Source organism: Camelina sativa, chromosome 4 (assembly GCF_000633955.1).
Source record: "Camelina sativa cultivar DH55 chromosome 4, Cs, whole genome shotgun sequence".
NCBI classification, from domain to species: Eukaryota; Viridiplantae; Streptophyta; class Magnoliopsida; order Brassicales; family Brassicaceae; genus Camelina; species Camelina sativa.
The window spans coordinates 18,854,569-18,868,599 of NC_025688.1; the positions used below are offsets into that span (position 1 = coordinate 18,854,569).

General features: G+C 38.5%; 5 protein-coding genes across 5 annotated transcripts in view; 2 read left to right on the top strand and 3 right to left on the bottom strand.

Annotated features, from left to right (window-relative positions):
- Nucleotides 1–1,653, bottom strand: part of LOC104781156 (probable carbohydrate esterase At4g34215) — a 2,920-nt gene extending 1,267 nt beyond the window's left edge. Inside the window, exon 1 of the mRNA XM_010505754.2 lies at nt 818–1,653. Coding sequence (XP_010504056.1) covers nt 818–1,308 — 491 coding nt within the window. The 5' untranslated portion in view covers nt 1,309–1,653. The remainder of the gene's footprint in view (nt 1–817) is intronic.
- On the bottom strand, nt 4,009–5,415 carry LOC104781157 (60S ribosomal protein L24-2-like). Its single transcript, XM_010505755.2, has 5 exons — nt 5,304–5,415; nt 4,885–4,960; nt 4,691–4,792; nt 4,455–4,603; nt 4,009–4,344 (listed from the first exon to the last, which is right to left on the bottom strand). Exons 1-5 carry the CDS (start codon nt 5,312–5,314, stop codon nt 4,191–4,193), a joined length of 492 nt encoding a protein of 163 aa, XP_010504057.1. The 5' UTR covers nt 5,315–5,415; the 3' UTR covers nt 4,009–4,190.
- On the top strand, nt 5,614–9,040 carry LOC104781158 (SRSF protein kinase 1-like). Its single transcript, XM_010505756.2, has 5 exons — nt 5,614–5,986; nt 6,077–6,250; nt 7,385–8,125; nt 8,228–8,275; nt 8,369–9,040. Exons 1-5 carry the CDS (start codon nt 5,792–5,794, stop codon nt 8,786–8,788), a joined length of 1,578 nt encoding a protein of 525 aa, XP_010504058.1. The 5' UTR covers nt 5,614–5,791; the 3' UTR covers nt 8,789–9,040.
- Nucleotides 9,344–11,129, bottom strand: LOC104781159 (embryonic protein DC-8-like). Its single transcript, XM_010505757.2, has 3 exons — nt 10,139–11,129; nt 9,902–10,059; nt 9,344–9,796 (listed from the first exon to the last, which is right to left on the bottom strand). The coding sequence occupies exons 1-3, from the start codon at nt 11,048–11,050 to the stop codon at nt 9,493–9,495; spliced, it is 1,374 nt and encodes a 457-aa protein (XP_010504059.1). The 5' UTR covers nt 11,051–11,129; the 3' UTR covers nt 9,344–9,492.
- LOC104781160 (beta-galactosidase 1-like) lies at nt 12,073–12,828 on the top strand. Its single transcript, XM_010505758.1, has 2 exons — nt 12,073–12,460; nt 12,544–12,828. The coding sequence occupies exons 1-2, from the start codon at nt 12,083–12,085 to the stop codon at nt 12,655–12,657; spliced, it is 492 nt and encodes a 163-aa protein (XP_010504060.1). The 5' UTR covers nt 12,073–12,082; the 3' UTR covers nt 12,658–12,828.

Here is a 14,031-nt window from a genome sequence, read left to right on the forward strand (position 1 = left end):
TTGAGCTGAATTGGGAATATTGTCCGCGAAACTCTGGGCTATCATTTGACCGAGCCGGACCTGAGATGAAGTGGTAAGATGCAAACCGTCCGGTTCAAGAGGTAGACCCATGGCGTCAACACAATACACGTTCTTAAGATCTGTCTTGAGTTGAGCTTTTCTCACCGCATCAACATATGGTCCTGCCCCTGTCGCTAGAGCCACCTTTTTTTGTTTGTTTTACGTCCAAAACAACAAAACACATAAACAAGATATTTGAAGAATGTTAACTAAAAATATCAGATACCAATAGATTTTTTTTATTTTAGGAATAAGACCAAAAATGTCAATTTGCATACACCACAGCTGGATTTGTAGTAAGATAAATTAGCTACAGCCTGGATTAAAGTAATCACGATCGAACCATAAAAAAAGATAAATAATGCAATGAATTAAATACATTAAATTTCGTAATACTATTCATTTCAATAAGGTTTGTGATTTAATAATAACTTCATGTATTTTTTAGTCTGCATGTATTGTTTTCGTCTTTTATTTTTAAGAAATTTCACTATTCCAATATTAGTAATTAAAGTCATTACACATAATTTGACATTCCAAAAAAAAAATCATAAAGTTCTATGAACTATTAGCTATTTACTCATTACTACTACTAACTAGGGGCTATAGAGCCTAGATTGTTTTTGTGCAACGTACCTGTATAATAGGAAGATTTGGCTGATCTAAATCACTTCGAAGATCAGTAAAGAACTTGACTAGTCTCTTCTTATAAACCGAAGCATCCACCATATCCACCGTATCCGACTCACCCTGATACCACAAAATCCCCCTGTACGAGCCGCCTCCACTACTAGCAACCGCGGCTTTCGCTCTCCTCACCGTATCCTCGTAAAGATACTCACCCTTTTGCCATTGGCTTAGTTTAGTCCCACCGATAGAGCAAGGAACCAAACCCACATGACCGAACCGGTAAAACAACCGATCAGCAAATGACATACCCGGTCCAATACCATTAGTCTTGTTAACATCAATGTCAACGTGTAGTGGCTCTTTAGCAATTTCCCACTTGAGCTTGGCCGTGAGACGGAAGATCGAAGGGTTTGATCGACATTCCTGGGGGATCACACCGTCCCACACGGTGGTGTTTGTAGCGGTGTCGTTATAAACTCCACCTCGACCCGCCATGTTGCTTTGCCCGGCCAAGATGAAGATACTAATGTTTCTTGGAATAGTTTGGGATTGGATTTTTGGTGGAGATTGAAGAAAAATGATGATGATGATAGAGAATAAGAAAAAGATCTTGGTCATTGCTTTTGAAGTAAACTTGGAGATTGAGATTGAGATCCAGATCAGAGTCGATGTAAGATAGAAGAGAGAATAATGTATTCCTCTTGTTTTGTCTCTTTCTTCGTATCCACTTCAAAAATTTAGAAAGAAGATTAGTCAATAGACTCGAAACCTTTTCATACGCAACATGATTATATACAAAATAAAAGGACTGATTTGTGTGTCTCGATACCTACACCTACATATATTAGTATGATTTAAAACTTGATTAATTAAAAGCGAAGCATAACAACGATAATAACGTGACGTATAAATTATTATTCATACGCGCATGACGTAATCTCACAAAAACCAATAGAAACCTTAAACCAAGATCTCCTTTTCAAAAAATGAAAAATTATACAACTGGATTTTTATACTTTGTTTTTTTAATGTTGTTCATGATCATTTTCTCAAAAAGACAGCTACCTGAACCAAAAGTCCAAAACTAAACCGAAACAAACCCAAAACCAACCAATAAAACAATTTAATTCAATAGGTTAGAAAAAGTTGACCTGATATAATAATAGAAAACTGAGTGATCTCCCATAAGTAAAAACAGAGATCGTCACATGCACAAATCATCGATGATTCACTTGTTTTATTTCTTACAGATCTGTAATATATATTTCCAAACTATTGTAGGTGTTTGATGATTAAACACAAAAAAACTAATTAAAAACCAAAATTAGAAGAAAAAGAAGAAGAAGAAGGATCATGATGAGCGAATATGCAAGACGGCGTGCGGAAGTGAGTGATGAGTATTTTTTGCTTTTCATATTCTACTTTATTTTGTAGTATGCATTCATTCTTTTTTTCTATTTAGTGCTAAGTGCTTTCTTGAAATATCTCATTAGTTTTTTTTTTTTTTTTCAATTATACTAGGAATATTGAATATTCCACATGAATGTTACCAATAACTTTTCGACCGACTGAGCTACTGACTTCTCTATTGCAATGTACTACTAACAATTAAGAGGACAAATTTCAAACATTTTACAAACAACAGAGCTGCAAGTAGAGTAGGCTAAGTAGGCTTTGTTTTGCTTTTTTGGAACATAACCACTCGCACCAATTAGTTCTAACATTGCAAATGACTTCCACTTAATAAAGAGGAATAAAATGGCTGTTCAAGAAACGTTTTGAGCTCTCCTTGTGAAACAAGGAACAACAGAAGTGAAACACATGCATTGTACTAAAAACAGCAGATTATGTATGATTGATTAATACGGATAATAAATATCGTAGTAAATTATATAAACATACCAAGACATAAACTATAAAATAGACGATACAAATAAAAGAATTATGAAGGTTTACTAATACACCAATCAATGGCGGACCTATAAACTTTTTTTAGAAGGGTTAAAAGGTTCAATGAAATTTAGCATTCAAAAACTTTTAGTGTTATTGGGGATTTTTTTTTTTTTTTTTTTGAAACTAAAGACCAACAGAGCTGCATCGAACTATGTAGGGCGGGTCAACAGAGAACTTTTTAACCAGTTTTACCGAAGAGTCTTTTGTAATATAGCTTACAAATTTTGTTTTTTTCTAAAAACAGAACATGACAAATCTCAGAAGAAAGCATATAATAATGGCCTTTCAATCAAACCTTTGTTTTTTCTCCTCCCCTGTTGGTTTGATGAACATTTTTGTAAATGATCGATGTACAGTTGTAAACTCTCTAACTCTAAACTATACATATCTTCTTACATTCCACATGAACCTTTGAAGCAGCCCTCACATACGAATTTCATAAAGTACTTTGGTATATATGCACTCTATTGAGATCATTGCGAGGGCTGCCGCAACGGTTGATGTGGAATGTAGATGATCAACAGTCATAACGCCGGTTGGTTCTCTCTATTTCCCACTTCACAAACAAGTTTCATATATCTCCGAGAGTGAAATAGATTTCTTTGCTCCACAAGAGTTTAGAATTCTGATAGGAGATCGAAATAGGGATTTTCGTCTCTGTTTGCAATCCACACGTAGTTCTTCGTAAAAGATAAGATCGTGTGGATAGCAAACAGAGACGAGAATCCCTCTCGATTGATAAAATATTACCGTAGATCGAATATACAAAGAGGAACCAAAATCAAAACAAGCACAAAAAGAAAGAAAAGTAATGGTAGTAGAGTTGTCATTTTCGTCTTCTTCTTCTGTTTTCATTGCATTGCATCCTTTCCTTTATATAATGTATCGAAATGTGTAGTCGAGAGTGTATGGCATTTTTGGGGGACAAGGATCATGCATGAACACAATTTTTCTCCAAAGACATATGTTATGTTTTGGCCCCGTGAGAAATTTCCACAAGTAACTTTATTGCGAAAGTTGTTTGACCCAATAACATGAATCTTTTTCAAATGTATTTAATTGAATAGTGAAAAGAAAACTCAACCAATATTCACGGTGTCCCTCACACTGCAACTTCGGTTCTGAACAATCCGTAACAATTCAGGTTGTCACTTGTGCACAACAACAATCCTGAACATAACTAAGATACGCAACAAGGTTGTTTGTTGTAAACTAGATAAAGCCAGTTGGAATCGACAAATTGCACATTAACGCCAGAGCAATCCAACGTATGACAACAGTTGACAACGTAGTCCGCAATGCTTTAAACAAGTTGGACAAAACACGAACTCTTTTGAATCAACTGATGTGAGAAGAGAATAGAGAGAGTAGTAAAATGAAGTTCATAAGCAACAAAATTCTTAAGTCTGAGATTATAAGAGTTGCAAAAGAGACAAAAACTGATAACAAGGTTTTACGTTTGGCATAACATTCTGGAATCAACATTGCTAGTAAAAAAAAGTAGCCACTACGCAGAGAACACAAAGTGAGAGAGATGGCTAGGCTCTTCAGCGTTTGCCACCACCACCTCCCAACTTAGGACCCTTTCCTGCAGCTGCAGCTTTGGGGAAGTTTGCCTTGACCTTCTGTTGCTTGGAAGCAAATTCAACCTTCTTAGCCTTCTTTTCATCTTTGGTCTTCTTGATTCTTTCCTTGATCTCACTGTCAAATCATAACAATTCATTTCAAAGTCAAATACTTTTCCTCAAATATAACAATTTTGATGATACTAGTTGAATGATTCGAGTCTTTGAGAGAAGAAGAAAACTAACCGAAGAGCAGCTTCTCTGGCAGCATCACGAACTTCTGGCTTCTCAGCTCTCTTCTTCTGAATCACCTCCAAGGTAGCACCAACAATGGACCTAGAGTGTGGCTTCTTGGTGGCACGTCTTCTTCTCTTCACAGCCTCTTGAGCTGCATCCTATAAAATGAAACAAAAATCAATTAAATCTCCTGATCCCAAAAATCATACAGAAACTTGGAAACTCTATAAAAGTATCATCACTACCTTCTTGTGTTGTTTTCTGTACATGGCAGTCCATGAAAGCTTGGAAGGCTTCAACTTATTGTGGAAGTACCTCTTGCACTTTGAGTTAAGAAACAAGAAAACCTGATGGAACAATGAAAGACAAATATAAAGACCAAAACCAACAAATCTCATAAGCTCAGGGGATTCGAATCATAAAAAGTGTTTAGCTAAACCTGAGAATCAGATCGGATAAATCTAATTCCCCTTCCTGGGTAAATTTTCTGCCCACTGAAACGACAAAGCTCCGTCCTGTATATATTCCAAAGATAATACACCAAATGAGACATTGATTGCAACAAGCAAATGATCTTTGCTAGTGAAAATATCTAAGTCTACATGATTAGAAATGAATCATATAGAGACCAATCACAGACCCAGATCCATCTAATACACAATCTCATCTTCATAGAAGAATGAAAAAAAAAAAAACCCAGCTTTGACTACCAAACTAACGAGAAACAAAGAGCCAATCCAGAACAAATCAATCTCTCCGATGGAGTAAAATCATGAATATTCACTACACTACTCGATGCCAATTAGATTCAATACAGGAACATAAACAGAGAGAGATATTAGAGTAGATTTGATTTACTTGAGAACCATCGTTGCTGCTGCTCCTCCTCCTCTTCTTCGTCTTCTTCTTCCTTCTGCTCAGGCTGCTCCCGGAAACCCTAAACTAGAAAACCCTAATTCAGTCGACACTTATATATATATATAAGAGAGACTAACCAAAGCCATTTCCGTGTGTTTGTTTATATTTATTAGTTCGGCCCAAATTATAAACCCAACGCATCAAATAGGCCCATATATTATTATTGTCGTGATGACGTCAGCATCTCCTCCAATAATTTATTTTCCCAACAGCCGACGACGAACCTGTCAATGGACCTTAAAAACGGCGACGTTTCATAAAAGAAGTTTGAAACAAAGTAGCAGCTAAGCTTTCTTCTTCTCTCTTCTCTGCACAAGCTTCCAGAAACAAAAAAAAAAAAAAGAGATCCAAAAAAAATTGGATTCAATCGTCGCCGGATATTCCAAAGAGTATATAAGTTCTAAGATAAGAGAGATTAGTTCGTGGATATGGAGGTAGAGAAGTGGAACAGCGACGGTGGTGAATACACGTCGGAAGACGAAGGAACGGAGGATTACCGCCGCGGAGGTTACCACTCCGTCCGGATCGGCGACTCGTTCAAGAACGGCCGGTATGTTGTTCAGAGCAAACTCGGTTGGGGCCATTTCTCTACTGTTTGGCTCTCCTGGGACACTCAATCCTCTGTACGCACCTCTCTCTTTGCTCTCTCTCTCTCTCTCTCTCTCTCTCTCTTTTAATACAAATTGCTTGAATCTAATTCATGGAATGTACAGAGATATGTGGCGTTAAAGGTGCAAAAGAGTGCTCAGCACTATACCGAAGCTGCAATGGATGAGATAACAATATTGCAACAGATTGCAGAAGGAGACACTGATGATACCAAATGCGTTGTGAAGCTTTTGGATCATTTCAAACACTCAGGTCCGAACGGGCAACATGTATGTATGGTTTTTGAGTATTTGGGTGATAACCTGTTAACGCTGATTAAGTATTCTGATTACCGTGGCTTACCTATTCCCATGGTTAAAGAGATTTGTTACCACATGTTGGTTGGGTTAGACTACTTGCATAAAGAGCTTTCTATTATTCATACTGATCTCAAGCCTGAGAATGTTTTGTTACCGTCAACGATTGATCCGTCTAAAGATCCTAGCAAGTCTGGAGCTCCTCTTGTTCTTCTCCCTACTGATAAGGATAAGAGTCAAGTTGACTCCAATGGGGATTTTGTCAAAAATCAAAAGACAGGTATTCGTAGAAAGACAAAGCTTTCGGCTGCTCAGGGAGATGCTGAGGTTATAGGCCATTCTGAATCGCCGATTAATGGAACACCGAGTGGTGCGGAGAAATTGATGGAAGAAGAGTGTCCTTCAACTTCTGCTACAAATGGATTAGATGGTGGCGAGAAAGAAAAGCAAGGTGGTAAGAAAGGGAGTCGATCGAGTAGAAGGCACCTTGTGGCATCTGCTGACCTCAAGTGTAAACTTGTTGACTTTGGTAATGCATGTTGGACTTACAAACAGTTCACAAGTGACATTCAAACGAGACAGTATAGGTGTCCAGAAGTAATCCTTGGATCTAAGTACTCTACATCTGCAGACCTCTGGTCGTTTGCGTGCATATGTTTTGAACTTGCCACAGGAGATGTACTTTTTGATCCCCATAGTGGAGACAATTATGATCGAGACGAGGTATGCTCTAGTTCCTGATGTCTGTTATCTTCATATATTTTAGATCGTTTTAGTTTTGTTTATGGAAGTTTGGAGAATCTAATTGGCCTTTTCTGCTAACAGGACCACTTGGCTCTGATGATGGAGCTTCTTGGGATGATGCCACGCAAGGTATAGCAGAATCATCAGCAGACAGTTTGATTTAAGAAGTTTGTTTCGACAATTTGAATAGCTAAAACCCTTTTCTTTGTTGTGTGTTTGCAGATAGCATTAGGAGGCCGTTACTCCAGAGATTTCTTTAACAGACATGGTGATCTTCGACACATCAGAAGACTCCGTTTCTGGCCCATGAACAAAGTCCTGACNTTGGATCATTTCAAACACTCAGGTCCGAACGGGCAACATGTATGTATGGTTTTTGAGTATTTGGGTGATAACCTGTTAACGCTGATTAAGTATTCTGATTACCGTGGCTTACCTATTCCCATGGTTAAAGAGATTTGTTACCACATGTTGGTTGGGTTAGACTACTTGCATAAAGAGCTTTCTATTATTCATACTGATCTCAAGCCTGAGAATGTTTTGTTACCGTCAACGATTGATCCGTCTAAAGATCCTAGCAAGTCTGGAGCTCCTCTTGTTCTTCTCCCTACTGATAAGGATAAGAGTCAAGTTGACTCCAATGGGGATTTTGTCAAAAATCAAAAGACAGGTATTCGTAGAAAGACAAAGCTTTCGGCTGCTCAGGGAGATGCTGAGGTTATAGGCCATTCTGAATCGCCGATTAATGGAACACCGAGTGGTGCGGAGAAATTGATGGAAGAAGAGTGTCCTTCAACTTCTGCTACAAATGGATTAGATGGTGGCGAGAAAGAAAAGCAAGGTGGTAAGAAAGGGAGTCGATCGAGTAGAAGGCACCTTGTGGCATCTGCTGACCTCAAGTGTAAACTTGTTGACTTTGGTAACGCATGTTGGACTTACAAACAGTTCACAAGTGACATTCAAACGAGACAGTATAGGTGTCCAGAAGTAATCCTTGGATCTAAGTACTCTACATCTGCAGACCTCTGGTCGTTTGCGTGCATATGTTTTGAACTTGCCACAGGAGATGTACTTTTTGATCCCCATAGTGGAGACAATTATGATCGAGACGAGGTATGCTCTAGTTCCTGATGTCTGTTATCTTCATATATTTTAGATCGTTTTAGTTTTGTTTATGGAAGTTTGGAGAATCTAATTGGCCTTTTCTGCTAACAGGACCACTTGGCTCTGATGATGGAGCTTCTTGGGATGATGCCACGCAAGGTATAGCAGAATCATCAGCAGACAGTTTGATTTAAGAAGTTTGTTTCGACAATTTGAATAGCTAAAACCCTTTTCTTTGTTGTGTGTTTGCAGATAGCATTAGGAGGCCGTTACTCCAGAGATTTCTTTAACAGACATGGTGATCTTCGACACATCAGAAGACTCCGTTTCTGGCCCATGAACAAAGTCCTGACAGAGAAGTACGAGTTCAGTGAGCAAGATGCAAATGACTTGAGTGATTTTCTTGTTTCGATTCTTGATTTCGTTCCAGAAAACCGACCGACTGCGGCTCAGTGTCTGTTACATCCGTGGATCAACTCTGGTCCTCGCTCTCTAAAACCTTCGCTCTCATCTAAAGACCCAAAATCCGAAGACAAGCTCGATACAGAGAGAAAGAAGACAGAGAATGAGGAGCAAGAAGCTATGGAAGTAAAAATGGGGAACGTTGCCATATCATCCTCAGACTACAAACCAGGTACGAGCCGAAGCTCCTCTCTTAAGCAAGCAATTTGACTTCAGAGATTTGTCTGTTTAATATGGGAGTTCTGTTCTGTAATTGAGCGAGGGAACCTTGTGATATTAAAAATTGGCTGTGTGTCAGTGAGAGCACGAGTGAGAATCATCTCAAAAGCTTGTTTAATAGGAAGACATGAGCTCTCCAACAGTTTCATGTATGCAGAGTCATATCTTGATTGTGTACTTTTACGAATCCAATACCCATTTATTCACACATTTTTCATAATATATTTGATTGAAATTGTATCATCTTACAAAACCCCACGGATCAAGGATTGTGCAAAATTCCTGTTTCCGGCAATCCGGCTTGGTGCTAGTGTTTTAAACACCATTACGTAGGCAATATTAGTCAATTGATGTCATATTACTCGACAGATTTAGTTTAAATGTATGCTTAACAGCAAAGAGAAGCAAGACGTTCGTTATTTTGTAACTTTTCTAATGAACTTGCCCCACACACAAAAATCAATTCATGATCAGCCACAACAACAGAATCGGATATTTAGAAATATGCTTTCACTTTTTCATTTCACCATGTTGGAAAAGGATCAGTTAAACCCCAAAAGGCCTAAAAGAAAAGCAGTTTATTACAAATCAAGATTGAAAAAAAGACATTACANAAAAAAAAAAAAAAAAAAAACAAGAAACATGTTATCTTCTTTCACATAAAACCAAACGCTGTGTTTATATTATTTATTACATCACAGCTTCCCTTTCTCTTCCACGACGACTTTGCCTCTCCCTGCATCTTCATCCATCTCCCCAACATCGTTAAAAGTTTGACCGGTCATCTGATCCGACGTTTTCAGGGAAGTTGCCACGTGCCCAGGCCTCGTATCTTTCACGTCAACCGTCACAGTTGTCTTCCCCGTGCCGGTGCCTTCGTCTCCACGCACCGCCCGTGTCTCGTCACCAGACGGCGTCGTAGCACCAGTAAGCTTACTCTTTATCGCTCCCGTCATGTTCCCCAACGCACCCATTATCGTTCCCTTCCCTTCTTCACCTCTACAAGAACAATCACAACATATATATATTAGCACATTCACCAATTAGTAAAACTTCCGACTCTAGGATCAGAACTATACTAGGAGACCATGTTCTATAGTATACCTTTGGGCAACGGAATCTTTAGTCTGATAGGCTTTGTCAGCAGCCGATTCTTTGCTCTGTTGCGTCTTCCTAGAAGCATCTTCTTCAAGTTCTTTGCCCTCAAGTCTCATCTCTTCCATCTTCCTCCTCGCTTCTTCTCCGGTCTCGTCCAGCTTCTCCTATTAATTAGCAATAAACGTCATTTTACTAACCAACTGTGCATATCTAAACACATAAAATATTCTGCAAGTTTATTACCTTGGCCGTGTCTTTGGTCTCAACGGCTTTTTGTTTGGTTTCCTCTGTCTTGCCAGACAAGAAACCCATAGCTCTCTTTGCCGTGTCCACCGCACTATCCTTTAGTTCACCAATCTTACTCACTCCCACATCTTTCCCTTCCGTCGCCTTCTCTGCTGTATAGTCTTTGTATTCACCCATTTTCTCAGCCGTCTTATCCTTAGCTTCCTTAGCCTTATCCGCCGTGTAATCTGCCGTCTCCTTTGCTTTCTCTGCAGTCTTATCCTTTGCTTCTATCGCCTTATCCACTGTGTAGTCTTTGTACTCACCCACCGTCTCCGCCGTCTTGTCTTTGGCCTCCTTTGCCTTCTCGGCAGTGTAATCTTTATATTCGCCCATTTTCTCCGCCGTCTTGTCTTTTGCTTCTTTCGCCTTCTCTGCCGTGTAATTTGCGGTTTCTTTAGTTTTGTCCGCCGTCTTGTCTTTAGCTTCTCTCGCCTTCTCTGCCGTGTAGTCTGCGGTTTCCTTAGTCTTGTCCGCCGTCTTATCTTTAGCTTCTCTGGCCTCATCAGCAGTGTAATCAGCAGTTTCCTTTGTCTTTTGCGCAGTAGTGTCTCTAACCTCTCCGGCCTTCTCTCCGGTGGCGTCTCTCATCCCCGCTGCCTTCTCCGATGCAATCCCGGCTCCCTCTCTGGTAGACTCAGCCGCCTCATGGCTTTTACCGATCACTGCTTCTTTCGTTCCTTGCACCGCCTTCATCACCGAGCCTATTAGTCCGGGCCTCTCCGGCTCGGTCGTCGTAGTTCTCTCCGTTACCTTGTACGTCACATCCCCTCTGTTGATATCTTTCAGATCTTCAGCAGCTAGACTAGCCGCGGCCTCAGCTCTCTCAGCCTTCGCGGACCTCTCTGCCTCCCGTTGTCCTGATGCCATGGTTTGTTTGGATGCCAAGAAAGATTTTAGATAGATTTTTTAAAATATATATATTTCGAATTGTCTCGTGGTGTGTTAATGAGTATTTTAGAGCTGCTTGTTGGTTTTATAGCAAGTGTTCTAGTTATAGTGAGATGCCACGTGATGACCTTGATGAAGCAAAAGTTGCTACGTGTGTTCTGGTATTCTCCTTAATTTCCGAATTCATTTATCCAAATATCCTTTTTGCTCGACACGTATCTGAGACGACCGTTCTATTGAGAAACAATGCCACGTGGGCTTTTCATGCATCGAGAGAGCTGGGACTTAACGTGCAAGGAAGCAATTATGGTCGGTTCTCACATACTTCTAAACCGTGTATCACGGCATCACGCATATTAAAAAAAAGTTTTCCCTTTTTTATTTATTTATTTCTTTCAATTATTTGTGTTAGTTTAAAAAATTAATGCACCCAAAGTACATACTGTCCCACAATCGAGAACTAAACCTCATAACATTCCTAGAAAAACAATACAAAATCCGTATAGACAAAAAAGTTGAAACACCTTAATTCATTGACGTACGTTTTCACTTAAACTCCTAAGTCCTAATTTAGGGTTTCATTGAGAAAATTAAATAACGTTAATCAAAGTTCTTTTATTTTAAAAATGAATAGTTATGGCATAATTTTTTCAATCAACAGGAAAATAATAATTATGGAACATGTAATTTTGCTGACAATGTATTTTCAGCAAAGTAGAAAATATATTTCTAACATGAGAGAGTTTAACCGGTTTCAGAAACCATTGAATGGATTTCTACTTTTTGCTGTTGTAAATGCAAACCTATTATTAAGTAATCGTAGAAAAGTCAAAGGAATTGTCATTCACTAACTTCTCCGAAAGCCAAGAAGAAGGAGAACAAAAAATAAAGTGAAAACTTTAAGACCACGTCCACAACCACAACACTAATCCACCTCTCATATAAACTTTCATTATTATTTAAAGACAATAATTATCCATAATTAATAGCCTACACTCTTTTGGATCATTTATGAGAACACTAGGGAAAAAAATGGGAACTTCACATTGCCGTCGTCTTCATGGCTTTATTTTGCTTCTAGCTATGTTTATTTCCTCTGTGTTTAGTGTAGCTGCAAAGATGGACGACGTTTCTTTTCACGGTGACCCGAAACGTAGTCTCTCCGGCTCCAATGATTCCTCTCTTAGTGAGTCTGGGGGATCATATAAAATGTGCGCGACTCATAGAGAGGCTAAGGATGGTGAACCAATGCCATTGGATTTTGATTGTGAAAAAGGGTATGTTATTTCAAAAATCACTTTCGCCGACTATGGCCAAGCCACTGGTAGCTGTGGGAAATTTAAACGCGGTAATTGTGGAGCAACCAGTACCTTGAATATCGTCAGAAAGGTAAATAAAATCAATTAACACATATATAATTATTTTACAAATAGTGTTCTTATTATTATATATCGTTTTTTTTTTGGGTGCAGAAATGTCTTAGGAAAGAGAAGTGTAAGTTGTTTGTCCCGGACAAGATATTTGGTCCGAGTCACTGCAAGGGACCTCTCAGACTCATTATTGACGCTACTTGTACGAAAGCTTAGTTTTTGATTTCTTACTTTAGTCGTTTTGTTTCAGATTCCAAAGGTTGAACTCCTTTCCGAGTTAACCTTTGTGGTACTTTTTGCTTGAGTTTAGTCCAAAGTCCTTTGTAACTTTTTCTTTTTCTCTTATTTTGATAAAAAGTCTTTTAATTTGTAACTGATATATATATACGTGAGTTCATAACTTTATCTACTATACACGAGTTTTTGATATTAATTAAGAGCGAGTATAAGCTGTTTAGTTCTTTTCAAATTCTTTGCGCTCTGTATTCTCTTATAAAAACAACAAATACAAGATACTATTGGTTAAGACTTAAGATACAAGATACAAGCGTCGTTACAATTCAGCTAGCTGTGTAGGCCAAACATTATTTTTACTAAAGTAATGACATCCGTTACGGCTAGGACGCATATTTTTGGAGTGCAAACGTAAAATATCGAAAGAAGAATATACTAATTAGTTTTCCGGCCTTTCAATAAAGTTAATTAGCAGAGACGAAATTCGAATGGTCACTGGAACTGTGAAACCGGTTAAACTAATAAGGTCTTGGGGAAATTTTTTCTACTGAAAATGCAAAGTAATTGAATTGTAAGAAGAAGTGTCATTGACCAACACCTCCGATCGAATGCCAAATTTAGAACAAAATTTAAACGACAAATTGATAGAAAACTTCGCAGCCACATCCGCAAACAAACTCGCATCTCCAAGAACCATATAATTATTCCATTGTAAATCAAAATCAAAACATTACATATTTATATTTAACAACCATCCCTTAAGTTAGTAGCGATCTTATAGCATTTTCATTGTCTTTCTGATCTATAAGGAAACCCAAAACTAGAATAAAAATGGAAACTGCACATTTTCTCCCTCGTCATGGCTTAATCATTATGCTTCTTGTTATATTCCTTTTTTATGTGTCTTGTTTTGATTCAAAGATAAACGGTTCTTATATTAATGCAAGAGACATCAAAATCCACCGTGATAGGAAACGTGTTCTCTCCAGTTCCAAATCTGGAGGATCTCAACCGCATCAACGGCCACTGTGCTTTGCGAAATCGGCGCCTAGAGACATGGTGCCCATCTTTTGTGGTGGAGGATATGTTCTCTCTGATGTAAAATTTGCCGACTATGGCCAACCCACGGGCGACTGTGAAAAAACGTTTAAACGTGGAAACTGCGGTGCACCCGCTACTTTGAGGCTCGTCAAAAAGGTTTAAATCTAAACATATTTGATTATCTCTTTGAATGAAGTAATTGTACGTACTCCATATCTTATTATTATTCTTATTTTATGCAGAATTGTCTTGGAAAAGAAGAATGTTATCTTCCACTGTCAGACGAGATGTTTGGTCCGACCCATTGTAAGGGAC

Bases quoted from the DNA above. Each gene is read 5' to 3' on its own strand.
- LOC104781159 (XM_010505757.2), bottom strand. From the start codon at position 11,050: ATGGCATCAGGACAACGGGAGGCAGAGAGGTCCGCGAAGGCTGAGAGA. The intron at 10,060-10,138 runs GTAATAAACTTG...GCTAATTAATAG, and splicing joins AGACCAAAGACACGGCCAAG to GAGAAGCTGGACGAGACCGG. The intron at 9,797-9,901 runs GTATACTATAGA...TTGTTCTTGTAG, and splicing joins AAAGATTCCGTTGCCCAAAG to AGGTGAAGAAGGGAAGGGAA.
- LOC104781160 (XM_010505758.1), top strand. From the start codon at position 12,083: ATGAGAACACTAGGGAAAAAAATGGGAACTTCACATTGCCGTCGTCTT. The intron at 12,461-12,543 runs GTAAATAAAATC...TTTTGGGTGCAG, and splicing joins CCTTGAATATCGTCAGAAAG to AAATGTCTTAGGAAAGAGAA.
- LOC104781158 (XM_010505756.2), top strand. From the start codon at position 5,792: ATGGAGGTAGAGAAGTGGAACAGCGACGGTGGTGAATACACGTCGGAA. The intron at 8,126-8,227 runs GTATGCTCTAGT...TTCTGCTAACAG, and splicing joins ACAATTATGATCGAGACGAG to GACCACTTGGCTCTGATGAT. The intron at 8,276-8,368 runs GTATAGCAGAAT...GTGTGTTTGCAG, and splicing joins TTGGGATGATGCCACGCAAG to ATAGCATTAGGAGGCCGTTA.
- LOC104781157 (XM_010505755.2), bottom strand. The intron at 4,793-4,884 runs GTTTAGCTAAAC...TTGTTCCATCAG, and splicing joins TTATCCGATCTGATTCTCAG to GTTTTCTTGTTTCTTAACTC. The intron at 4,345-4,454 runs GTTAGTTTTCTT...ATGATTTGACAG, and splicing joins GCCAGAGAAGCTGCTCTTCG to TGAGATCAAGGAAAGAATCA.